The sequence below is a fragment of the Aspergillus eucalypticola genome (genome assembly GCF_003184535.1).
Source record: "Aspergillus eucalypticola CBS 122712 chromosome Unknown BO83scaffold_27, whole genome shotgun sequence".
NCBI lineage: Eukaryota > Fungi > Ascomycota > Eurotiomycetes > Eurotiales > Aspergillaceae > Aspergillus > Aspergillus eucalypticola.
In genome coordinates this window covers 4,201-29,471 of record NW_020290301.1, presented here as the reverse complement: position 1 = coordinate 29,471, position 25,271 = coordinate 4,201, and the positions used below count along the sequence as shown (strand labels likewise).

Sequence of the window (25,271 nt, the reverse complement as noted above, 5' to 3'; positions counted from 1 at the left end):
CGTTGAGGAAACTCTCGGCCTCGGCCTCAAAACTGAGCGCGAGACCGAATTGAAGAACAATTTCTTATTCGGGAATAAAAGTGGTCCTGGTCACCAGAAACGAAGCAAAACCTGTAATTACGGAGTATGTACGAACCAGACGGTGGGCACTACGTAATTCATACTGTACTCGGAGTAGACTTCACACCGGGTCAGATCAGGGCCAGTAATTTTATACATAGCAAGACCTATAAATCCTTGCAACAGCACCGCCACACAGTCCAATCAACAAAGGGAAAGCGATTATTGAAGCCTCCGACCACAGACCTCAGCAAATGGCACCCCAAACCCTCAAATACACCACCAAGCTTGCCGGCAAGCGCGTCCTCATCCTGGGCGGGACTTCGGGCATTGGTTTCTGTGTGGCCGAAGCCGCCCTCGAGCACGGCGCCGACGTGATCATCTCCAGCTCCCACGCCGCCAAAGTCACCAAGTCGATCGCCCGCTTGCAGGACGCATACCCGGAGCTGACAGGCCGCGCGCAGGCTGTCTCCGGCTACCCCTGCGACCTCGCCGATTCCGCGGCCCTCGAGGCCAACCTCACGCGGCTCCTGGAGCAGGCGACCGACGGCGGGAAGCGGAAACTCCACCACGTCGCCTTCACCGCCGGCAACGCGCTGCAGCTCCCCGCTCTGCAGGATCTCGCGGTCGATGCCGTGCACGCCGCCGGCACTGTCCGGTTTCTCGCCCCGACCATCCTGGCCAAAATCCTCCCGCAGTATATGGATCGATCGCCCGATAACTCTTTCACGGTGACGGGGGGCGCGGCGGCTCAGCGGCCGTCGGCAGGATGGTCGGTGATGGCGGCCTATGCGGCCGGGACGGAGGGTCTGGTGCGGGGATTGGCGCTTGATCTCAAGCCCATCCGAGTCAATATCGTATCACCTGGGCCCGTACATACCGAGCTGTTCGATGGGTTTGGGGAGATTCGTGATGCGGTCTTGGAGGCGTTCAAGGAAAAGAGTTTGACGGGGGCAGTTGGTCGTCCCGAAGATGTGGCCGAGGCATACATTTACATCATGAAGGATAGATACATTACGGGCTCTTGTGTGGCGTCTAATGGAGGGAGTGTCTTGGCATAGTGCTTTCAACATTATGCAAGCGTGTTCAGATTCTCGTCAGTTTATTCGCAGCAATAGCATTTCTGGTGGCCCCAGGGACGACGGGTTACTGAACGAATTGCGGCAGAGACATAGTGCTCTTCGAGTGCGACCAAGGGTATCATGGCGGCGATTGGTGCTATTCGCAGTGAAACGGCCTTGAGTTGCAAAAAGTATTGTTGGAACGGCTCTTCTAGCTAGAGGCAAGATGTAGCGCAAAAGTATGTTCTTGTATTCTATCTAGGCGCTGCGCAACGAGGCGCGTTGAAAATGCAGGCTGGCTAATCTTATCACGTGACCAAGCCTACTAGTATTACTGCTTCAACAAATAATATATACGTTATGGCATAGCATTCGTCATGGACCGGAAGATCAGTAGTGCCAGATCGGTGTTAACAATTGCCGACATGCCGCGATACCCTACTCATAATTCCGGGATACAGATGGTGAATCACCCCCCACTCATTCTGCCATGGGTGAATCAAGGCATTTAACTCTGGAGTCCACATGGGGTTGGCATGGGCATCGGAAAACCCGACTTAGCTGATGTCAGCGGATCTGCAGGCTCATTTGACTTTTGTGGCCTGAATTGTCGCTTGAAAGGCCCGAGATATTCCTACAACCCTACAAGACATGGAGTGGGGGAGAGAGGGCGGGGGACAAGGCCTGGCTGCGGGTTGAACTGTGGACAGATGCGTTCTTGATTCTCTTCCGCACCTCGTGCAAAACGATTCAGTGCTAATTCTGTAATTCCCTTTCGCGGTTCATGGTTAGCAAGATATTCAAGACTGAGTTTGTTCAACACATGATGAAGTTAAATGTGAAAAGAGCCGTGGACCCATGTGTGCATAGGTAGGTTAGGTAAGACACAAAGTCCAATCATCCCGATACTTTACCCAAAGCAGGAGAGAAGTTTGCAAACGGCCATGGCATACTACTGATGCTTTTGTAGCGACTGTCATTCGTAGTAGAGCTCTCTGTGGAGTGGTTACGAACGACAGAGGATGGTACTGCGCTCAACATGAGATAGCGAAGCTTTTGCATTGCAAAAAGATCTTACATCAACATGACCGGCAGATTCAATGAAAGGTATTCGATGTTAGAGATATGGAAGGAGTGAGTTTTGCGTATCCCATGGACTAACCTGTGTTTGTGCAGCAAAGCTTCTTAAGAAGACTTGAGGCCTGAACTAATCTTATATCAAACAAGCTATCTTCTCCCGAGTTGATTTGAGTTCAACTGGTGCCTCTCACGGCAAAACTCATTGCAGAGAGTAGTTACATAGTTGTTTTGTATCTCGTTGACCAATGAAACGCATCAGAGAGGTCCTGTTTTCCTGTCTGATATCCAGAATCGATCCAAATGCTCATACCTCTCTCTTGCCTTACCCTTCGCAGTAGAATGCCAACCCATTCTTTCCTACTGATCCAACGTAACATTCGGCATCGCGCGCAAAAACACCGATTTCTGCAATTAGTTGTTATTGTTGCGAACCCGCTCAAGCCAAGCAGCCATACCCCCCCGTTGCATCTCCTCGGGGTGAAAGGGGTAGGGTGAGTTATAGTCCACAAGCCAGCCAAAAGTGGACTTGATCAGCATCAAGTACCAGAAAGCAGCACCATAGGCAAGGCCCAACACCCACTGCCGACCGTCCAGCTGGCCACTCTTGGTCATGTAGCGGATGTAGTAGTAGCCGAGAGGAATATGCATAAGAATTACTGACACAAGCCCCGGGTTGTAGAATGAGCCGAGCTTCATGTTTATGTTGATCCCGTGGATGAAAAACTATCCAAAACCAAAGAGAAATAGTGCGAGACCCGCCCACACTTGCTCGGGGAAAAACACGGGGGCGAGATAAAACCCATAGATGGCGATCACGTTGGTGAAGGTTGAGGATTGAGAGCTCAGGGGGAACTGATCAGGGCGGGAACTGGAGTGCACACCTATGTTCATCGCCGCAAGAAACCCACCAGGGAAGCGGTACTCTTCGAATTGATGGACCAACACAGTCATGAAGTTAGCCAGGAGAAACATTTGGTTGGTGGTCATTCTGGGTCGGTTGAGATGGAAATACCGTGGGCATAGAAGGAAGGGTATGACCCCGAGGTCATACCAGTGATGGCGAACGAAGTCGATCATTTCTGTGGATCAGCTTGAAGAATAGCGCGAGATTGGTGTTGAGAATATTAAACAATATCAGCCACAGTATTCAGTTTTCCTTCGCTTCATTTGACTATAGCCTGAAGACCCCTTTTATAGGGCCACTGCGCCATGTCTATATATGTATACAATTCTGCTAGTACTTTCTAAAGGTAGGTTTCGCAAATTATGATGTAATTGAATCCACAGCCAAGCATACTTGATAAGGTAACAGTTCCGCATCATACCGGTGATAAGGTACTACAGTATATCACAGTATATTACAGTATGGTACAATACAACGCACAAAATCTGGCTCCACCTAGATCTGATCTGCACTTATGCACTTTTTCTCCTGCACAGCTGATGCCTGGCCCACTGGGTCACGGAATTTAACATTGAAAGACGCTAAGTCCGAGCCCCATGTTCCCACAACTTGAATAAATTTCACGCAGGTTCAACCCCTTGGGTCTTATTTCCTTTAACTCCGCAGAGCACGCCTTGACATGAGTATTCGGAACATGCGAGGAGTACGGAACACAGGCATCAAACATCTTCAACTTAGGACACCAAGCAACTATAATCGTCGCTACTGTCATATTGATTGACTAGGGCATTGAACATAAAGAGCGCTTGACGCACAGTAAACAAGGTTGATAGGCTGCGTGCAGTATACACTACCTGAACTTTCGGTTGTCATTGCATGCCTTCCATTCAAGCAATAGCAGATTGTTAGGCCAGACCTGCCGAGCACAGTTGACGTGTGTGCGATGCAGAGGCAAGCTTCAAATAGCCACATCCTCTCCGCAAGTGTGCTCGAATTGGCATGAACTCCTAATCTATTGCCCTACTGCTCTTTAGTGCTCTTTTATTTTTCACTCTTCACAACGCCTTACCAAACCGCCTGTGATGGTAGACGTGTGGTGCCACTCATTGTGGCTAGAGAGGCGCTTCCTCTTCAGGAGACCAAGATTCATTCAGTAATTTCAGCGAAGACCAATGAATCTGTTCATCAATACCAGTCAGCCTTTACCCCAGATTACTCTGCTACCCGTAACACAGCATAGCAGGTCTTTGTACACGGTTTTCAGAACAATAGTCCTTAGAAGCGTGCTGGTATCAAACAGCAAAGAAAGCTACTGGAGCAAGTTCAAGATCTCTTCTTAAAACAATAAGAAAAGCTGGTCAAGGCTCAACAGCCCAAGACCAGTTGTACGGTGTTATGGGCAAAATCCAACGTGCAAATCACTGATAAGTATATTCAGGAAATTACTGCGGCTGTGTCGAGTATCAAACATATTATTTCACCACATGATAAGTCTAATATCGTGGCTTTTCAACAAAACTATTAATCCTGTTTCGATTATCCCTCTGTGAGTCAACCCTACTTCTCACATTCTTCTCGCTCCGCTCTTCTTGGCTACCTGGCTTACTTAACAACCCTAAGTTAGTTATATACCAGAAGGAATGCAACCCTGAACCTCTGCACTCGTGCTTATGCAGCAGCGATTGCTTTGCCCCTACACCCACAGTCTCCTCACGGATATTTATATTGCTGCAGGTGCTCCACCAGGTGTCATCGATGTCCTTTGTGCTTCACGAGAGGATGCCTCAGGAATGACGGAGCATATTGTTAACAACGAGCACATCTGTAAAGTAGATGTTATAAACTCCCCAGCTGTGGATAGGATCATCACTGCTACCTCTACCAAGTACCTGAAGCCAGTAATATCAGAACTCAGCAGCAAGTACCGCACCATCACTCTTAGTAATGTAGGTCTGGAGCACGCGGCAAAGAAATACTCCTGGAGCACCATGCTCCATCATAGTCAGGTATGGTTCAGTACTAAGCACATTATCATCTAGAGACAGATTACCAAGCTATTCATAAATACTTTAACAGCCGCAGTGAATACTCTTGACACACAAGGCATCACTGGAACAGCAGTGTCAGAAGGCATCACCCACCATGCGCTGGACGTCCTCAAAGAGGCTAAGGCCAAGGATCGAAAATTCATTATTAACAACATAACTTACAAGTCAGGGCATCCCAACTCGCTCATACCCGCTAATATTACAATTAATCCCGCAAGAACCCCGAGGATCTGCACCTTATTAATAAGAAGACTTTCAGACCAAGCATCAGTTTGTACATAGTGGATACAGGCAAAGAGGCTCTCAAGCTGGTTAACCAATCCATATTTAGATTGAACACAGCAATTTATACAACCAATATGGAGCGCGTATGCGGCTTGGACGAGAGCTGGAATACAGCCAGGTCTATATTAGCCGGGAGACTATCTATATCAGATAAAAGTACCTTTGCTTCTTAGTTTGAGCTCCTGAGGCTAATAAGACTGACACGCTTCGAAGAAACTGGTCCCCAGGGTGGGTGCAAAGGTAGTGGCTGGGGCAGACAGAATACAATCTAGGGCTTGCAAGAGTCTTGAAAGAGAAGAGCATCACCTGGGACAGAAAACAATGCTTTCCAGACATGCCCCCTTGTTCTCGGAATAAAGAGTCAAAGGTAAGGATTGATCTTAACGTGGCATATGTGGCGTGTTTTTGTCTTGAATACAAGTGTTTCCATATAGCGAGTTTACTGTGTGGCTTTCCTAGTTAATTGTTCATTGTTACACCAAAAGCACTGGATTGTTTATTAGAATATGGTTTCTGGTTCACCAAACGCCAAGGCAAGCGAAGTACTCATGGAAGGCCAGATGCAAAACTGCAGTGGCTGTAATACTCTCTGTTGCGTACTCTCTTTATATCATAAAGGAAAGCCCGCTCCTCCTTCTAATCTCTAGACTTCTGGTTATATGAGCGAGGTCTCGATAACTATTTCTGGGCCCGTTCCTTTCCCACCCTGGCCCCCCGGGGTAGCGAAATATAATTCTAGGGTGACCCTTGGTCCTGGCGGGGGGATAAAATAGTATAGGTGGTAAGAGCAGTTTTCAGTAGAAAGCAGAACATGTATTTTGTGCTCGGAAGGCTTTTCGAGAATTCAACCTCGAATTACCTCAGGCTGCATCACCTGCAAACTGCGTGAAATGCCTTTCTCAAGCCAATCATATTGCGTCAAAAGCCTCCAAGGGAACTAATCAGAGAGAAGCATAGTGTGAGGAGACCAAGTTATGCTCGAAGTAAAGTGTTTCGCCATGAGTTAACCTTAGCATCCTCCTCCACTGTGAAACCTAAATGAGGTGGATTCTTGCAAGCGCCGGTCTTACCATCCAACACCATCTCTCTTGTTACCTTGTCCAGATGGCGATGCGTCGGATGTTTTCAATGTATAGTTTGACAGACAGCTGTAACAACCCAGTCTTTCCAGGTCTTACACGAGCGTACGCACTGCTGAGTCGCTTCGAGTTTGCTATTCTTTACCACAACAGTCCTCGTCTTGCGTGGGCATCTATACCACCATAGCCGATACATTTTCTTCATTCAGCCTCTTTCATGAAAGTAGAAACCTAGCCCCTGACAGCTATTTTTACTTCAGTGATCATATGCTTCTCCACTGCTGATGTTCACATGATAATGACTTACAAACAATTTCCTCACGACAAAAAGCAGGTTACAGCACCCTGAAAATATCCAACTTCAGAGCAAAAAGGAGTCCGCAGAGACTCAGGGCATTCAAATAGAGAATAGAGTATTCCATTTGTATGTATTTCCAAGGCAAGCTTCGACTGCTCTAAAGGCAAGACTACTTCTTTCCTTAGTATACTCTTCCTTCACAACAAGGCAAGGCAGGGCTGTGGGAGTCGAGGCTCAAAGAATATCATCTAGTGACTCTAATCCAGGGCCCTGTTGGTTGTCACCCTATTAAAATACTATTTCTTTTCACAGATTTGAGGTTTTCTACAACAATGTCGAAAGGAAGAATAAGTATTTCTGAGTACAGTCTAGACTCAGAATATATTACGAAGTTGTGAGGTCGGTCTTATATATACCACAGGACTAATCTTAAATACAGCTGTTTTTTGTTATCTATATTTCCCTGTACTCTCCCTTCATAAGATAAACTATATACTTGAGTCCGTGAGAGAATTTTAAAACTGACCGCGCTGACTAAGAACTGCGCTGCAGTTTGTGTATCATCACTATAGAAAAGGTGGGCCATGACATCGGAGCCGTTCTTGCAGACCGGGTTGCCAGTGGCGCAGAACTTCTTCACTTTGGAGGAGTCGAGGGTGTTGGCCAACTCGGCCTTGAGCGGGTCGCTGAAAAGTACGGCCGCCTGGATCTCTCCCGAGCTTAGCTGGCTAGCGGTGTTGTGTACTATTACGGCGCCCTGCGAGTAGCCGCTCACTACAATATTGGTGTTGGGGTTTTGGCTGATGGCTTGCTTAACTAATGAGGTCATGGTACTGCCGCCAGAGGTCCCCATGTTGGTATTATCCTGTTATATAGTTTGTTAGTTTAATTGCTGAGGTAGGGGAGTGAAGGTTTGTAGAGAAAGAAGGGAGAATATATGGTCAAGTTGGCAGGGTAGTTGACATCCTGCACAGTGATCTTGTTGCTACTCAGGGACTTAAGGTCAGAGACTACCTCGGGCCCGATAATAGCGCCCATGTTGCCGGTCTCAGAGGTACCGCGGGTGAAAATGTAGGTAAGCTCCTTGCAGCCGGTGTTGTCGGTGATATTGTTGGCAGTGGAGGAGTCTAGTGAGGGTTTGTCAGGATGGGAGTTCAGCTGATGGGTAGGAAAGGATTCTGTATACTGGTCATAGCACGGCTGAAGAGGCTGCTGAAATCGCTGTTGCTGGTGCTGGCGCCACTGATCAGGAACAGCGATTCAAAGGCACTCTGACTGTCACTAGTACCGGTGCTAGATCTGCCCAGCAACAACAAGTGGTTGATACTTTGGGTCAGAGCACCCAGAGCAGTGGTAAGCAGTGAGAGAGTAATTACAGACTTTATTGTGAAAATGAAAGACAAGATTAAATAAAGGTTAAAAATGAATGTGATAATTAATTTATTAATAAGGGTAAGACGAGCACAGCTCTTTTCCACCATAAAGAATAATGGAGAAAGGAGGATAGAGGGAATAGTAAAATGAATAGCTTGGGATTTTATTAAATCAGGGGTATCTTTTGCTCTTTTGATCTCGCGCTCAAGTATGCTCAAGTCTTGCAAGTGAGGCCATCAAAATATAAATAGATAGGGTAATTTGTTTGTATGGGTTGTGTTTCAGATCTGAAGGCTGTCTGAAAGATATAACTGGCAATCATTATACTCTTCTCAGTATTCCAAAACCATGCAGTAGAGATTTCCTTCTATTTAATTATTATACTGACCATGTCTTGACTTATTTCTAAATCCAGAAGGCATTCATCATATCTCTGTTAAGCCTATACATTAGTCCTCAGTCAAGAATACCATTCTTGTCTACTACTTGGAAATGAACCTTGATTTTACTCAGGCAGAAACCGAGGTGGTGTTCTGTTCTCACTGTTTCTGAGGTAATAAGCCATTCTTTCAATATCTCAGGACCGTCAAGAATCTCGAGGTAAAATTGCATGTATTTTTGCTATCCATGGTAATCTGATTATCTTGTTCCTGCTCCATTAATAAGCTATTAAATAGAATATTACTTTAGTACTAAATACTCTGAATCTCTCTTCCTTCTCTTTATACTGTAGTCTGTTATAAAACTAGTTTCTTAGTGGTTTGCGCCAGAGTACTATGTGTAGAATACAGCCTTATGTCTTCTGACTCATAGATTTATATCTTAATTAGAATATTTTCTTAATCAGCTATTCTATGCATGTATTTTTATGCTCTCAGTCCGTGAGCCTATAGTTTGATGTAATTCTAAAATTTTGTAATTATGTTTTAGTGCTGGCTTGAATGAGAGCCACAATATTAATTGACTTCTAATATATAGTAAATTTTGGGTCTATTACTGTTCTTTGATCAGATTTATTCTGGGTCTATTTGTCAAATGCCCCAGCTTTCTTACAGCCAAAAACTTCTTAGTATTGTCTCTCTACAGTCTGGGGTGAATAAATATAAATGGATTAGTAGCGCCTGAAGCCAGTGAAGATATTTCATTAGATACTCTGCTATTCAGTGTATGGTTACTATATGCGCAATCCCTTAACAAACAAATAAGGAAGGAGTGTTGTTGCAGGTTATTTCTGTTACTAGTTAATTAGGCTTTATTTCTAATTATATAATTTCTCATATAAGCTAGTTTCTTTTTACTTACTCTGGAAACCTTATTCATAGCTCATCACTATTACTGAATGAGATCGCGATCTTTGAATACTTATTAAACGTAGTGTTCTTTAAATATGCTACTACTTATAGTGATCTTTTATATTCTTGCTTATTACAACTATACTAATAATTAGAGGCCCCTCAAAACAGAAATGGTCAGTTGTTCGTAAGGACCGTTTAGCTAATTAACAAAGCTGGACTGTCCTGTATTGTCTATCTAAACTGCAGTCTATTATTATCTGTTGTCGATAAGTTCATGTAAGGAAAGGTTATAGTCAAGCCACAATGCAGTGTGAAAAAAATAGATAACAGTCAATGGATAGTTATATCAAAAAATATAGAGTGGTAGTTCATTGATGTCTCTTGTCAAGGATTAGTTAAAGTTAATTAATATAGTATAAGTCGTTTGTCTAGGCACTGTATATATAAGTGATTTAAAATTTTTTTCGTCTTCTGGTACAGAATTAAGGGTGGGTAGCTCTAATTAATAAGTATCTAATTTATTTATACTTATCTTGTGATAGCTATTATTAATCTTTATAACTTATCTGGTAGTTATATATGGCTGTCCTGATCAGGTAAAGCTTACTTAGTAATTTTCTTTCACAATTACTGAGCCATTGAAAGGCTACAGTTCTGTTTATCTACTTGATATTTACTATAAGTGAAGAATAGTTATTTATTATTTTTGTTGATGTACTGATGTTTTATATATATATTAGTATTACTTGTCACATGAATAATTATTAGACCTTTAATTCTGTGCAGAGTATACTAATGTTCTTTTATTACTGTGATAGTTCATGGAGCTTTTACTATATATATCATTTTTATAGAAGCAGTAGGATATAGTAGTAATATAGTCAGTCTAATATAATCTGATAATACTATAGTCTACTAATCCAGGATCTAATAGTCCAGGACCTGGCCTATAATTAACAGACCACGCTATTAGTAAACTATATAATAATTTAGTAATACTCTGACAACCCGGCCAGAACAGTAGCAGACTACTAATATTGTATAAGCTAATAGTATCTGCTATATATATTAGTTCTGCAGAAGATATAGGTTATAGCAGTAATGTAGTTAGTCTGGCATAAACCACTAATACTGTAGTCTACTAATCATAGACTGAGTCCTGGTTTACCAGGTCCTGGATTAACAGGCTACATTAGACTAACTATATCGCTGCCAGGTCCTATATCTTCTATAGAAGTAATATATATGGCAGATACTATTGACTTATATAATATTAGTAGTCTGCTGCTGTTCTGGCCGGGCTGTCAGTTATTCATTCTCCTGTTTTAAAAGATAGTCTACTAATATAGTAGTCCACTAATCATGAATCCTGTCCTGAATTACTGGATTCTGATGTATCATCCCGTGGTCTGATAATTCAGATTAGGACTAGTAGCGCGGGTGGTGTTATACCTAACTAGAATTATCAGACTATCCCCAACCAACTTCAAAGGCCGATATAAAAAATATATAAAATAAATAGAAATAAATAGGAACCAGTACTAAAATTTCGAGAGCTGACTCTATATCATATCAAAAAGTCAAAGACTAGAAGCAGTTTTTGTAGTGTAACCAATACCCGTATTTTCCTTAATAGATGATATAAGTTTATCTTAAGCGGCCAGCCGCCATGCTTCGATCCAGATATAATAGTGAGCTATGATTATTATTTCTGCATCAATAAAGTCACTTTTTTTATCTTTGGCTGCAAATTCAATGCATAAAACTTATCTATGTATCGGATCAAAAAAAAGTGTTAGACAAAGTACTTTCAATGAAGGGGTATTACAGTTCCTTTAGTATTAAATCTGAATGCTTGGCTAAAGCTGCAATGGCCTATCTCCTTGAGCTGTGATATAGCGCCCAAAAACTTGTCACTGTAATAAAGATAATCCAGCGCTATTTACATCAAAGACTTGAGCATCATATATACATCAGAATTGATTTATGCATGACTCTGTTATTATCTACCTTCTACAACGTAAGGACATTTGCCGAATTTAAATAATGTCAGAAATATTTGGCTATTATCGAACAAGACTTAGTTACATAGAACAATATCAGGCAGCGGTCCACACCTATTCTGCGCCCTGCATCCTTTCCCCCACATCCTACCATTTTGGTGTAACCAAACATCAATAGAATTGATGTGAAAACAAAGTTATCATCTCATTCTATTCACACCTGAACATTGTCCTCTTTCAGCTCAGTGTAGCAATGGCGGGTCCAGTTGGTGAACTCAACAAGGAGATGCTGTCGGTGCTGTTCAAATATTTCATCCGGTGCAGAAGCAGGGAAATATATGCAAAACCTCGCGTCAAACCCCACTCCAACATTATGCGGCTTCAGTTGATGGAGGATGTAGGCTAAAGGTACCCCTTCGTCACTCTCTGCGTGGCCGCATATTCTGAAGGGAAAATCCTCGCGCAGATCCTTCTGTTGCCAGGGCATTGATGGAGGGCCAAATTTGATGTAGAGCCGGGTGATCCAGGGCCCCAAATTTTTAATGGCCATTTGATTGTTTTCAGCATCCGAAGTCACCACCCAGTGCTCCGGCTCAGCAGCAAGCATATCAGGAATTCTTTTCGCGCAGCGGAGGTGGAACCGCTTCACAAATTCGTCTGGAGACAATCCGTTCACCGACATATTGATACACGAGGGTTTAAACTGCCCCGTCGTATTCTTTGCGATGATTGCCTGCCAAAAGGCATTGCCTTCTTCAATATCCGGCTGTAACAGCTTCTCGATATGGGCAATTCCCAATCGCTCTTTCACGAGACGTAACGCTCGTCGGGCAAAATTTAACTCGTACAGCTCAGTCGAACCGACAGTAGAAGGCCCGGAAGTCACACCAATAGAAAATTCTTTCGGGAATTGCAATATCTCGGAGGACAGGATAAAATGTAGAGAGCTCAAGATTGGAATATAAGATAGTGAAAGTGAAATGGCTAAGTAAGAAGGATACTCCCTGCCTTCTCTATGTACATCATGTAACTACTTATACACAAGGTGATGGAATCGTTGCGACGATCATTACCTGAAATCTGGGCTAGTTGGGCCATATTTCTCCTGACTGGGATGGTCTAGTGTAGGATGGGCTTGTAATGTCCGAACGCCGTCAGGACGAGAGGGATCGGGTGTTTAAAAAGAGATTATTCCGCTTATTAAGCACCCGCATCGTCCGACTGCCTGTATTACTATTGCGTTACAAGGAAATAGCTGTACCCCTTTGCAGCAGTTAGTACGACCGGACTTGCCCGGTTCGGGTGCCATTAAAATGGGTCTGACGGGCTTTCTAAAAGCATTTCTAACCACACATAAGACTTTGAAGACTGTAAAAAGCTATTCATCTCAGCTTATATTGCTTTCTCAAGCAGCCAGCTTTTTTTTATACTGAAAAACAGTCTTTCACATAAACAAATTAACATACCTTATCAACGAATTTAAGCCGACCATGGACACGGATGAAGAGACAGAGAACCCTACTGCGCTTCAAGTGCAGTTGACTAGAACCAATTCAATTCGCGAAACTGTGACCCTTTTTCCGCCTATACAAGAAGTCCTATTTGTGACAGTAATATGCATGTCTCAATTTATGACCCAGGTTGCGCTGGGTGCATGCCTTTCCCCGTTGACTATCATCGGTGATTCCTTCTCTATCACCAATCCAGTAGTTCTAAGCTGGCTCATCGCCGGCTATTCCCTCACAGTCGGCACTTTCATTCTCTTCTTCGGCCGTTGTGGTGATTTGTTTGGCTACCGTACAGTCTATATCCTGGGCTTTATATGGTTCACAGTCTGGTCAATGGTAGCAGGCCTCAGTGTCTACTCAAACCATGTTCTTTTCATTTCCGCTCGTACACTGCAGGGACTAGGACCAGCGATGTTACTTACAAATGGACTTGCATTGTTGGGTGCTGCATATCCACCAGGAAAGAAGAAACACATGGTCTTTGCATTATTCAGTGCCATGGCTCCTAATGGAGCCTTACTTGGGGCCGTTTTCGCTGCGATAATTTCCCAGCTTTGCTGGTGGCCGTGGACCTTTTGGTCAATGGCTATATATTGTTTATTACTTGCCATTATTGGGGTATTTGTTATTCCAGCAGCATATTCTCCCGTTCATGGAATGGAAATCATGAGAATTGTCAAGGAACTCGATCTCATTGGCTCTGTACTAGGAATAACTGGACTTGTTTTGGTCAATCTTGCCTGGAACCAAGCCCCAGTTGTAGGCTGGGAGCAACCTTACGTCTACATTGTCCTGATTGTCGGCTTCCTCTTTTTATTGGCTTTTTTCATTGTCGAGACGAGATTCTCGCCAAAACCTCTTATTCCCTTCGACGCCCTTAATGTGGATGTATCATTTATTTATTCTTGCATGTGTAGCTTGCGGCTGCGCAAGCTTCGGCATTTGGCTTTACTACTTTTGGCAATTTCTTGAGAACATTCGCGCTCTGTCGCCGCTACTCAGTGTAGCCCAGTTTTCACCCGTTGCACCGGTAGGAATATTGGCAGCCTTCACAACCGGTGCCTTGATGAGCAGACTCCATCCCGGGTGGATTATGTCGCTTGCAATGCTTGCATTCACCCTTGGAAACATACTTGCGGCAATAGCACCTGCTGATCAAACCTACTGGGCCCTTACCTTTGTTTCGCTTCTGGTTATGCCCTGGGGCATGGATATGTCATTCCCTGCAGCGACTATTATCCTTTCTGATGCGGTTGGCAGTAAACATCAAGGAGTAGCAGCCTCTTTTGTCACCACTATAGTCAACTATAGTATATCGCTTGGGCTTGGATTTGCCGGTACCGTCGAGGTTCATGTCAACAATGGCGGCTTAGACTCCCAGAATACGCTGAAGGGGTATCGCGGCGCCAATTATATGGGTATCGGTCTGGGTGGCTTGGGAGTTGCGGTCAGCTTGATATATCTGGTAAAATCATTTGGTGGAATGATAACAGGCACAAAAGCAACCCAGACAGGCGAGCAATTAGAGGTCTAGCCATGGAAATGGTGCATAGCAACAAAATTTGCTAGGAGACCATGTATGAAGTCCAAGCAATCTAGCTGTATATATCAATGGGGTTGGTATTCTAGGAGAAGATAGAAAACCAGCTAGGAACATAAGGACTAAGAAAGATATCAAGATAACATTGATTCTTAGGACGTTGAATCTGTTTATCTTGGAAATAAAAGAGACATGACATTATGTAAGAAAAATAAAGGGCTATCTATAGGTCTTTTAACCGTGTGAAAAGGCTTAAAGGTAATATATACATAAGCAAACAAGAGGTGGTAGAGCTGGCTATCTTGTAAATTAATCTGTTACTATATCCAGAAAAGCTGATATCATGTCAACAAAATCATATAACAAGAGGTGAAGAATAGCGCGTAAGAACATTGTGATGCAAGCAACATCTGGGGTCACGTAATGTTGTCTTCTTTGGCTGGTTTATCTTGTTTGTCCTCCATCATATAGCTTACTTATCTTATTTATCTTATATATTTATCCTATCCTTCTTCCCCCTCCTCATGTTAGGGATCCTAGTTAGATAGTAACTAATATTATTATTTTATCTATTTATAATATAAATTATAATACTACAGATACTCCTTCTTCTTTTTGTAAGGTTGGATGTATTATTAGGTAGTGTGAAGAGATCAAACCTATCATGAAGTATAATCATAGGGTTGTATTTCCTATAGGATATTATTACTAATATCTCTAAGTGTTACTTCTTCTCGCGGATACTCCTATCCGTGAGGGGCCTTTGGGTCATGTAATATTCCTTACTAATCACTCCTCGTGAGGGGCTGTCCACAGCATGGGCAATGGTATATTGCAAGGGTTGTATGGATTCAGGACCTGACATCTATCTCATAGCAAGTATAGAAGCAACTTAAATATAAGATCTTTTGTTGATTAACAACTGTGAACAGATCATCAAAAAATGATCTAAATTTTGTTAGTTTCTGCAGCTACCTGAGGACTCTTAGACTCCTGGGTAAACACTAGTAATATATACACGGGAGCAGGTGCTCTTTTCACCACTTAGGCCATCCCTCATGGTAGTAACTTATGACAAGAAAAGGTAATGTTAAACAAATGATATTTAGAATTACATAAGAGTACTTTCTTTGACTGGTTTATCATTAAATCACCATCGCGTGATCTGCTTATCCTTATTTATATAAATATTTACTTTATACATTCCTACTTTCCTTCCTCACGTTAAAAATTCTAGTAAAATAACACCGATAATATCATATTGAACAGCTCTGACAAACATCTGGGGCAGCTAACACAGACACTTGTGAAGAGGGACAGAGAATATGTAGAAGTCCGGTGATATCAATAAGGGATGAAGGTCCTAGGTCCTGTCAACGGAGATTGGAATTCCCCCGGGACCTGATTCATAAGAAAGCCACGGTATGCTTTGGGTTTGTCCAATTCCAGGTTTCTCCCAATCAGCCACCCCATTGGGGAAAATACGCTTCAATCGCTGAAGTTCCAGCTCCGAGAACTTTACCCCTGGATAATCCGCCAACTCTACCGGCTTCAATTGTGGCTTCGCTATGAACATAGCCTTCGGATTGTTGCAGGCAGCCACAGTTCTAGGATCTCCAAAAGTTGCATAAGTGGTGTTCATGTCTTCCAGATCCCCAATTGAAGTTCCATCTGGAGTCCACAGTCCATCTGAGAGATTCGAAGGTCTATTTTTCCTAATCTTTTCCGCCAAAGAAAGGTCACTGGTGTCTTTGTAGATGGAAGAAAGCCAGCTGTCCATCAACACAAAGGCTGATTCAGGAGGACCTTGAACAGTTCGGAAGCCTGGACACATCCAAATAGCTTGGTTTTCGGCATGACCTTGGGCCTGAATCAGGCCCGTTCTTGAAACCCAAGTATGAAACTGAGTGTGGCTTCTGATAGGGTCTTCTCGTTCTGGACAACGTATATCTAAGATAGCGATTTCAGCTAAGTGGCTAAAATCATTGATCAGTCCACATCGATGGAGACGTTCCAGTGCTACCAAGCTAGCCACAGTTCGAGACGGGATAAAGTTGGCGTCGATATCGACCCCGCCAACTTTTTCGTTGAGGTCCAAGAACTGCTCCACACTAATTTGATGATTGAGGAGCGCATTCAGACCATATTGTATACCTTCGTTGTCCCATGGAAGGTTTGCAAATCCTTTTCTGATCTCTGCCTCCATGTGGCTCCATTCAGAAGGCAAACGTCTGCCAAGGTAGTTTACCTGGTAATCTTGAAGGGTGCCCCGGGCACCAGCCGGGTTGGTTTGCGGGCTGTATGTCTGATCAGGCTCTAACCCTGTTCCTTGAGTCGGATCCACACCTCCCGTCTTCTCAGAGCCAAAGACCGTATTCCAGAACTCCATGATATCATGATCTTGATGTCCGTCGACCGCAAGGCGTGCCTTAGCATCTTTCCAAAGGGAAGGAGACGTTTTGGTCCAATAATGTTCCAGAAGCTTGGATTCAATAGAGATCCCAGGAACGTACCAGCTAGAATGAACACTCGAAAGAGGCATAATTCCCTGAAACAAACCGGGGTACTGGTTGGCAATCATCTGCTGCATGATGGAAGCTCCTGATGGCCCGGAAGCAAAGGTGTACAAAATCTCTCCATAATGCACCATAACATGCTGTTTAAGCATCAAAATGGACTCAGCGGCGCGAATGGAATCGGAGTTGGTGTTTGATTGCATTTGAGTCGAGCGAGCAACCATGAACCCGCGTCGAAGTGCCATGTCAATGAATACCGTGTACTTCAACTCCGGCGTCAAGCCGGTCTGGAGCACAGACTGGCTGTACTTTTGGTTCCACCCTCCAAACGCAACAATGTAAAGCTTTCGGTTCCATCCCTTCTGTGGATTGATCGCAGTCCATGGTTCATGGGGATTATATAGGGTAGCAAGCTCCCATACTCCTCTGTTTGCAGTTCCCTTCTCGTGCCGGATAATGTAAGGCACCGTGACCCCCGCATCGGTGGTGGTGTAAGCTAGTTGCTCCGGTTTTGGAGGACTATTTTGATCATAAGGCAGGAAGTCAGAGGCTTTAACGTCCATATAGTAGTATTTGGTAACTGTCGGAGCATTGCAGTATGCATCCACGGCGGGTCCCAGGCCATTCTGCTCAGTGGTACATTTCCACGGCTGGATATGAGGCCCGCTGAAAACTGGGCCTTCAATAGGAAAGCCCCGAACAGCGACAGAAGCTTCATCACCAGCTTCATTTGCGATAAGCTTGTTAACTCCAACGGTAAACCCTGTCAACACACCCTTCCACTTAGATGTATCTCCATCCACACTTTGCAAGCTATCACTTTTGTTGGAGTCATTGAGCTTCAGAATTGGACGATTACCCTCAGTGCCGGATACCAGTACAACAGCTTCGTTACCAGTCACGATTCCATGAATCGCAGATATCACGCTAATATTCAATTCGGTTGCCATATTGTCACTATGTATTAATTAGAATCAAAGGGGCCGAGTTCTCTATTTCATGCTCACCTTATACTATAGGTAAAATGATTTTGCTGTAACTGCGAGCATCCAAATGCTGGTGAAGTTTCTCGGTCTCTTATGTATAAAAGCAGTATTCGATATCATAGTAAAGTAAACGTAATGATCGGCAAAGCTAAAGTATTCGGTTCAGATAAGACCGATAAAGCCGAGAGATGTCGATCAATTACGGAGTACTGGTCTCCATAGTTTCTACTCCATACTGATTGTGCCGATCTTCCGTGATCAGCCGACATCCAGGATATTGACCCAGGAAGTCGTAATCCAATGAACAATATTCATTCTATGTTTAATTCCTGGTTTGCATAAATCCACCATTATCATTCTCAAGGCTTATAACATAATATAATCATTGTATGGTACCAGCTGCACGTACATATAATGTCATTATCATTGCCCAGGCGCGAAGGAGTAGAGTGGATCAGAATCTTGCTCCGTGAATTGTTATAGACACGTAAGCGGCGCACACTGGAAGAGGCAGAAGCAACATATCGGTATCTGTAGTCACCGACCCTCCGATGCGCTATTTATCTTGAACTTGCGTTATTTACGATCATGGCCGCCGGACACAGAATAGGAGAATAGGACCAATGCCATTCTGATTCATATCGGCGCTGTAAGTATCCACAGGCTTTTCGACACCTGCCCGAAATTGAGAAACCAAGGTATGGAGATGTTGGAGAGAAAGAAAGCTACGGGTTCTAGCTCTTACTTGGGCGACAATCAGTTGGGCGGTTAAACACATAACCACCTAGCCCCTGACACAATTGGTGGTTCACATAAGCGCGGAGTTAACACGAAGTCACGCTCTTTGTTAATAACGTGTTTTTGCAGCCATGTGCTTCTTGTTTGATCTGCTTGCAGCTGCCCTTCCTAGCTTTCTCGAATAAACCCTAATAATTCAATAGCCACAAGAGTTAGCGATACCTCTGACCCATTATTCCTGTCCGGAGCATCGGCACTTAAAGCCCAAAAGTTCTAGATTAATGAAAACCGGACAGTTTCCGTGGATGGTTCACTGTAATTCTTGTGTAAATATACTGTTATTCTCAATCACACAATTTCAAATAAAATGTAATAGAGGTTGAAGAGAAATGAAATCGAATCAGTTCTTTGAAACCACTACTGCGAATGAAGAAGGAAAATATAGAACAGAAGACTGAAGAGTTATATTTCGAATGAACATGTTGTCTTTGAGCTCACGTTCCCATGATGGCCCCCTCCAAGGTAAGGAAGATGTCAGCAAGGCCAATAGAGGTTCCTACATGGACAGATCATCGAAAGCTTCTAGATCCGTTGTAATGAATGAGCATGAATATCAGAGAATCCTTCAGAAACCATGTTCAAATACCTGCGGATTGCCGAGCCCTAGCTTCCCCTTGAACGATGGACTGTGTGACCAGGAACCGAAGATATTTAACGAAAGATGCCAAGCGGCTGATGAAATGGCAGGATTCACTGTGAGCTGGGAAGAAAATGATCAGATGAATCCGATTTATATAAGCAAATTTCGGCGATGGCTAATTACCATGATTGTCTTATTTGGGTCCCTTTGCGTGTAAGTGAAATATATCCTTGGTCTCTTGCTCATTTTTATAATTTATGGAGGATTACAAATGACCGCGCCGCAGATCTTGCACGTCTTCAATGTACAGCACAACATATGATCAACTTATAAAAGACTTTGACTGTTCTTAATTGATCGCAACTCTCGGATTATCACTTTTCGTTTGCGGCCTTGGTTCGTTAAGTCGTGCCTAGCTGACAGTGTCAATTACAGTAACTCATATATTTTAGGCATTTGCCCTCTGTTCTTGAGCCCTTTATCTGAAGTAAGTTCTCAAGGATTACCAATATGTGATCAACTTAAGTGACTATGACAGTTTTATGGCCGAAGATACATCTACATCGTATCATTTACTTTCTTTGTAATATGGCTCATCCCATGCGCAGTGGCAAAGAATATCCAGACCATGATAATATCCCGATTCTTTAACGGGCTGGCGGGAAGCGCATTTTTGAGTGTGGCTGGTGGCACTGTAGGTGACCTGTTTGACCGTCATGAACTTGCCTTGCCCATGATGCTTTATACCGCGACTCCATTCATTGGGCCTGAGATTGGTCCACTGTAAGTCTGTGCCGTTATCAGCAATGGCTTTACCCTTATTCTGATCAATACTGTTTATAGCGTTGGTGGTTTCATCAATCAATACACTACATGGTACGTCTTGGTGAAGTCCTCGGATGAATCGAATGCTGATGTTATTTACAGGCGCTGGACTTTTTATGTACTCTTAATATGGGCTGGCGTTATGCTCGTTTCGATCATTTTCCTTATTCCAGAGACCTACCACCCAGTGTATGTTTCCCTGTCCAAATCAAGCCTGCGTGTTAGTGCTAACATATTTATTTAGGCTTTTGAAACACAAAGCAGAAAAACTTCGTCAGGAGACCGGCGATGATAGGTGGAAAGCTCCAATCGAAAAATCGCAGAAATCAGTGAAACAGACGGTACTGCAGTCCATGTATCGTCCCATTCTGCTCCTAACAATAGAACAAATGTGCTTGAGTTTATGCGTCATTTCGGCAATTCTTCTCGGGATCTTGTACCTGTTTTTCGGGGCCTTCCAGCTGATATCCTCTAATGTTTATTCATTTTCAACGTCACAATGCGGCTTATGCTTCCTCGGTCTCCTTGTTGGTATGGCTCTCACTATCATAACTGACCCGTTTTGGCGTCAAAATTATCGACGATTAGAGGGCTCTCATGAAAAAAGCATAAATAAACTCGACGACTTTCAGCCTGAATGGTGACTACCTCCAGGTAATTCATGTTTCTGAAGTCAACTATGGGAATAACAACTGCTGATGTTGGCAACAGCTATTTTGGGTGGGCCATTGGTCACCACTGGGCTTTTCATTTTTGCTTGGACAATTTATGCTGATGTTCATTGGATTGTGCCCATAATCGGAAGTGCAGTATTTGGTGCAGGGTAAGATTAACATCGCTTGGCCTGGCTTTACCCCTCGTTTCTAACATAATCTTTAGGACAATTCTCGTCTACTCGGGTATCTTTACCTTTCTAGTTGACGCGTATCCATTGTTTGCTGCTAGTGCTCTAGCTGCAAATAGCTTCACTCGGTCAACTTTCAGTGGAATTTTCCCATTATTTGGGATTCAGAGTAGGTCTATATTCTTGGACTTGATTTGGCGTCGTTCCATATATTGTCCTCGTGGTGCCTTAAATCAGAGGAAAAAAGCCCTATGGCAAGGTTTACAGTGAAAGCGAGGCTCGCGCTAACTTCTGGTATATTGTATGATAAACTTGGTTATCACTGGGCAATATCATTGTTGGCATTCCTGACCCTTGTCATGGCCCCTTTCCCGTAAGTTATGAATTAATCCATCTTGCCAGTACGGTGTTTGCTTCTCTGTTCCTCTTCCTACGTGTTGGGTGAGATGACTTACGTGTCTTCACGACTCTGCCACCTGTGACCCATCACTTGTAACTGATTGCCACCCAAGCACAACCCCGAATGCTGCCTTGCTATTCATTAGCAATGAAGGATGTAATGTCTAATGAGTCTCACGAATGACAGATATATATTTTTTCGGTACGGAAGTCAAATTCGAGGGAAGAGTCGTTTTGCGGATTTGTAATGATATGCGTCTATTCTCATTTTCAATATGTCGGTCAAATCTTGTACAGATAACGCTGCCAAGCAAGCAATTGGATCGCTCCAACCTGAAAGTGAGACTTCCGTTCCTAGATTTTTTGAAGGCTTAGATCAAGTAATTAATCAAGTGCTACAAATATGAGAACATGATGTGAGTCAGTAGCTTAGGTATATATAATATAACACGGTCATAGTGTTTCATCGACTAACAGTTAGATTCCAATGTTGGACAGCTATTAGACAGCTATTGCTAGTTACCAGTAGAACACCACCAGTGCTTATCTCAATAGTAATGTAAGCTTATTTGAGTATTTGAGTTCCTGGCTTTACTTTTACTTCAACACAAGAATACTGGAATTCAAGGGCATTAGTGATACACCAGTCAAACTGACATACATAGATGTATATATAGCCTGTCTAAATTATCTTGCAAGTTTTGCTTTTTTGAGGGTACATCGCGCAGTCCTGATTATGGTTCTAAGGATGTATACACAACAAGCAGGATATTTGGAAGACTTTAAATAATCATTCATTATGCAAATTAAGCAAAAAGCCACGTGGCAGTGCATATATGAGTCATCCCAGTACTCTGTCATGTTAAATCTGGTATTAGTCTTTTGGAGCTGCTCTCCGGGGACTAGCAAACCCTCGGCGATTTTCCTAAAAACCGAGGCCTTATTTGTTGCAATCATGGCTGCAAAAGCAAGCGGGAGATATGGACATTGTTAAAATTAAGAAGATTTAGAGATCATATTAAAGGTGAGGTCCTACTGCTAAAACCGTGAAAATTATCTGTCTCATGCCAGGTGGTGGTAAGGAGCTACTATAGTTCAGTGCAAGAATTGCCGTTAAGTTTACCACCTTTGTAATATTCGGGGAATTTGGTTGACTTTTCCAAACATTTGCCGGTATATTTCCATTGAAATTTTCCGTGTACTCCGAGTGAAATTACCGGGTCATATCTATATCTCCGACCGATACGCTTATCCCGCTCCGGGCGATCCCTAGGCCCAAACTTCGTATATTGTTCTTAAAAGCATAATTCAAATATAGTGTTACTCATTAACTTTATGAGGTCAACCAGTCTTTCTCCTTTCTGCCTCTTCTACTTTTCTCTTTTCATCCTAATAGCTATAGTGGATAATCATTACTCTTGGAAACTAAAAGGTTTATGTATTTCATCTTATCTTCAACCACACGATGCCATGAGTAGCAGAGCGCCATCCATCAGTCTATTAACTGGTAAAGATAAGGCCAAAAGCCAGTTCTCCTGGTCAAGATAAATTATCAGATCTGGCAATTGAACTTATCGGCTGAGACAGCCTAGAGTATCCTCCTAATAATCTTTAATAGTATAATCTAGTAGGCAAATCTTCACAACGGGATAACAGTGAAATGATATCTGACAAGTTCAAGATTAGTATTATTTGATAGTGCTAGAATCAAGAAATATAGTAATATAACTCTCAGTCTTCTAATTAATTATTCTGTTAAGTTATAAGTATTTAAAGATAACAGTATTTATTTCTAAATATAATTAATATATATAACATAAATTTAATTAAATTAATATATATAATAAAAATTTAAATTAGATTAATACTCTTTTTCAGAAATATTAAGTCTAATTAAATCTATTAAGTATTATAATAATAAATATTATAATAATAAATATTACTCTAATAAGTATTATTCTAATAAGTATTTAATAATAAATATTATTTTAATGAATATTTTATAAAATAATATATTAATATTTTTAATATAGATTCTCAGAGTCCTATCTATCTTATATATTAAAAAACTTAAATTATATATATATATAATTTAATATTATTTATTATATTTAAATTATATTTCTTCAGGAAGTTTTATTTATTATAAAAATATTAATATATAATAATCTATATATTTATCTATAGTTAGTTATAAGAAAAGAGAGATTACATGATATTCTAACTAATAAATTATAAAAATAATAATATTATAAAAATAAAATTATGATAGGATCTACTTGTCAGGGTAGAAGGCCTGTCGACTATGTAAGGAATCAACCACTAAACACCATAAATTGGTCTAATAATAATAAAGATAACCTATATCCATAAAAATAGACTGATCCTTAAGAAATCAGTAGTCCTCTGCAAAGAGATTAATACCTTATAAATATTAAAATAATATAGAATTGCTATTAATAATCTCACAACTTCTATAACTATTATAATACATCATCCTGATAACTTTTACTATAATAACTGGATTATTTTATTATAAATAGTATCCTTCTTTACTGGAACAAGCCACCTGGCTCGGATATTAGAGATAGTCTTATATATTTCTGATTCAGAACAGCGGGAAATTGATAACATGAAATAAAAAATCTATAGAATACTTAATATCGGCTGGAGAAATCACTTTTACCTTGCTAATTGAATTCTTGTCTATTTATATGAAAACCCTCGTTTCCATGAATACCCAGAGTTATCACATGTCCTATACAAAATTATATGGAATACCTAATATTCACGGAGCAGATTAAGCTTATTTCTTAAAATCCTGATAATCCTTCTTTTACATGTGATTCTTGCGTCATTCTGATCAGTTGACTATAATTTCTTTATTTGTTGATGATTCATGACCCTGGCCTAGATTCATTCACTACAGGCAGTAAATTAAAAATAAATAGAAACTATATCTTTCTATTTAAAATATTTAGACCAAGTCTTCTAAGTTATCTAAGTTATCTAATTCATTTATTATCTATCTTAGAATTTATTTTTTTCTGATTTAGGCAGTAGGATTGCTTTTTTTTAATAAGTTTATTAATTATACTTATTTTTATATATTTTATGAATTGATATCTAGTTTCTTATTTGGGACTAGTATTACGTGATCTGACTATATTATTATTTTGTAATTATGACCTGACCGTATCTCCTTTGGTCACGTAATTAAAAGAGGCATTATTATCTTTATATTAAATTTTTTTATACCAGATTATCTATCTAATTTAGTTTAGTAATTCTGAGTTATCTGACTCTTATTATCTTTCTCTATTCCAGGAAATTATTTAATAGTTATAAGGGTGGTCTATCTCTACTGAAAGGTCTACACATATAAAGATTTAATTAATAAATATTTATAATAATAACAGAAATAAACAAGTTTACTAACCAGTTAATTATCTTCTGTAATTAGCCGGCATGGATTAAAAACATCAGAATCCTGGCTGAAGTAAAGTAAATATAATAATATATTAATCCTAATCTTACAGATAAGCCAGTAATGCTAAAATAACTAAATAGACTAAAAATTTAATAAATTAAGTAAATAACTTAAACAGTAATTAATTTATTAACTGATGAATAAGAAATTTATTATAATTATATAAAAGATTATGAGATCTTTTTTAAAGAATATTAAATAATTTTTACTGGAATATTAATAATTTTATTAATTATATATAATTCATTACTCTAATTCCACAAACAATTGATTCTGGATGTAAATGATGTATACAAAA

General features: G+C 41.4%; 8 protein-coding genes across 8 annotated transcripts; 4 read left to right on the top strand and 4 right to left on the bottom strand.

Moving 5' to 3' along the window:
* Positions 1-153: 153 nt before the first annotated feature.
* On the top strand, positions 154-1,594 carry BO83DRAFT_381367 (NAD(P)-binding protein). Its single transcript, XM_025531973.1, has 2 exons — positions 154-1,360; positions 1,443-1,594. The coding sequence occupies exon 1, from the start codon at positions 315-317 to the stop codon at positions 1,119-1,121; it is 807 nt and encodes a 268-aa protein (XP_025384446.1). The 5' UTR covers positions 154-314; the 3' UTR covers positions 1,122-1,360; positions 1,443-1,594.
* A 1,018-nt stretch (positions 1,595-2,612) lies between these two features.
* BO83DRAFT_440244 (HXXEE domain-containing protein) lies at positions 2,613-3,345 on the bottom strand (the record flags this gene model as incomplete). The annotated part of the gene is made up of 2 exons (XM_025536241.1): positions 2,985-3,345; positions 2,613-2,924 (listed from the first exon to the last, which is right to left on the bottom strand). Exons 1-2 carry the CDS (start codon positions 3,276-3,278, stop codon positions 2,613-2,615), a joined length of 606 nt encoding a protein of 201 aa, XP_025384445.1. The 5' UTR covers positions 3,279-3,345.
* A 1,244-nt stretch (positions 3,346-4,589) lies between these two features.
* Positions 4,590-5,435, top strand: BO83DRAFT_392037 (uncharacterized protein; the record flags this gene model as incomplete). The annotated part of the gene is made up of 3 exons (XM_025532920.1): positions 4,590-4,651; positions 4,811-5,111; positions 5,145-5,435. The coding sequence occupies 3 exons, from the start codon at positions 4,590-4,592 to the stop codon at positions 5,433-5,435; spliced, it is 654 nt and encodes a 217-aa protein (XP_025384444.1).
* A 1,786-nt stretch (positions 5,436-7,221) lies between these two features.
* BO83DRAFT_320961 (cutinase-domain-containing protein) lies at positions 7,222-7,940 on the bottom strand (the record flags this gene model as incomplete). The annotated part of the gene is made up of 2 exons (XM_025527832.1): positions 7,222-7,680; positions 7,779-7,940. Coding segments are annotated over 2 exons (621 nt in total), but the record flags the coding sequence as incomplete, so codon positions are not given.
* Positions 7,941-11,537: 3,597 nt separating this feature from the next.
* BO83DRAFT_453014 (uncharacterized protein) lies at positions 11,538-12,796 on the bottom strand (the record flags this gene model as incomplete). The annotated part of the gene is made up of 2 exons (XM_025536885.1): positions 11,538-12,406; positions 12,749-12,796. The coding sequence occupies 2 exons, from the start codon at positions 12,794-12,796 to the stop codon at positions 11,702-11,704; spliced, it is 753 nt and encodes a 250-aa protein (XP_025384442.1). The 3' UTR covers positions 11,538-11,701.
* A 181-nt stretch (positions 12,797-12,977) lies between these two features.
* Positions 12,978-14,529, top strand: BO83DRAFT_401869 (MFS transporter; the record flags this gene model as incomplete). The annotated part of the gene is made up of 2 exons (XM_025533491.1): positions 12,978-13,906; positions 13,929-14,529. The coding sequence occupies 2 exons, from the start codon at positions 12,978-12,980 to the stop codon at positions 14,527-14,529; spliced, it is 1,530 nt and encodes a 509-aa protein (XP_025384441.1).
* A 1,312-nt stretch (positions 14,530-15,841) lies between these two features.
* BO83DRAFT_381365 (uncharacterized protein) lies at positions 15,842-18,085 on the bottom strand. Its single transcript, XM_025531972.1, has 2 exons — positions 18,059-18,085; positions 15,842-18,008 (listed from the first exon to the last, which is right to left on the bottom strand). Exon 2 carries the CDS (start codon positions 17,999-18,001, stop codon positions 15,899-15,901), a length of 2,103 nt encoding a protein of 700 aa, XP_025384440.1. The 5' UTR covers positions 18,002-18,008; positions 18,059-18,085; the 3' UTR covers positions 15,842-15,898.
* A 1,197-nt stretch (positions 18,086-19,282) lies between these two features.
* Positions 19,283-21,731, top strand: BO83DRAFT_401868 (MFS transporter; the record flags this gene model as incomplete). Its single annotated transcript, XM_025533490.1, has 12 exons — positions 19,283-19,297; positions 19,474-19,628; positions 19,702-19,760; positions 19,868-19,902; positions 19,954-20,198; positions 20,259-20,291; positions 20,343-20,429; positions 20,485-20,807; positions 20,952-21,063; positions 21,120-21,253; positions 21,352-21,457; positions 21,671-21,731. 12 exons carry the CDS (start codon positions 19,283-19,285, stop codon positions 21,729-21,731), a joined length of 1,365 nt encoding a protein of 454 aa, XP_025384439.1.
* Between the last annotated feature and the right edge of the window lie 3,540 nt (positions 21,732-25,271).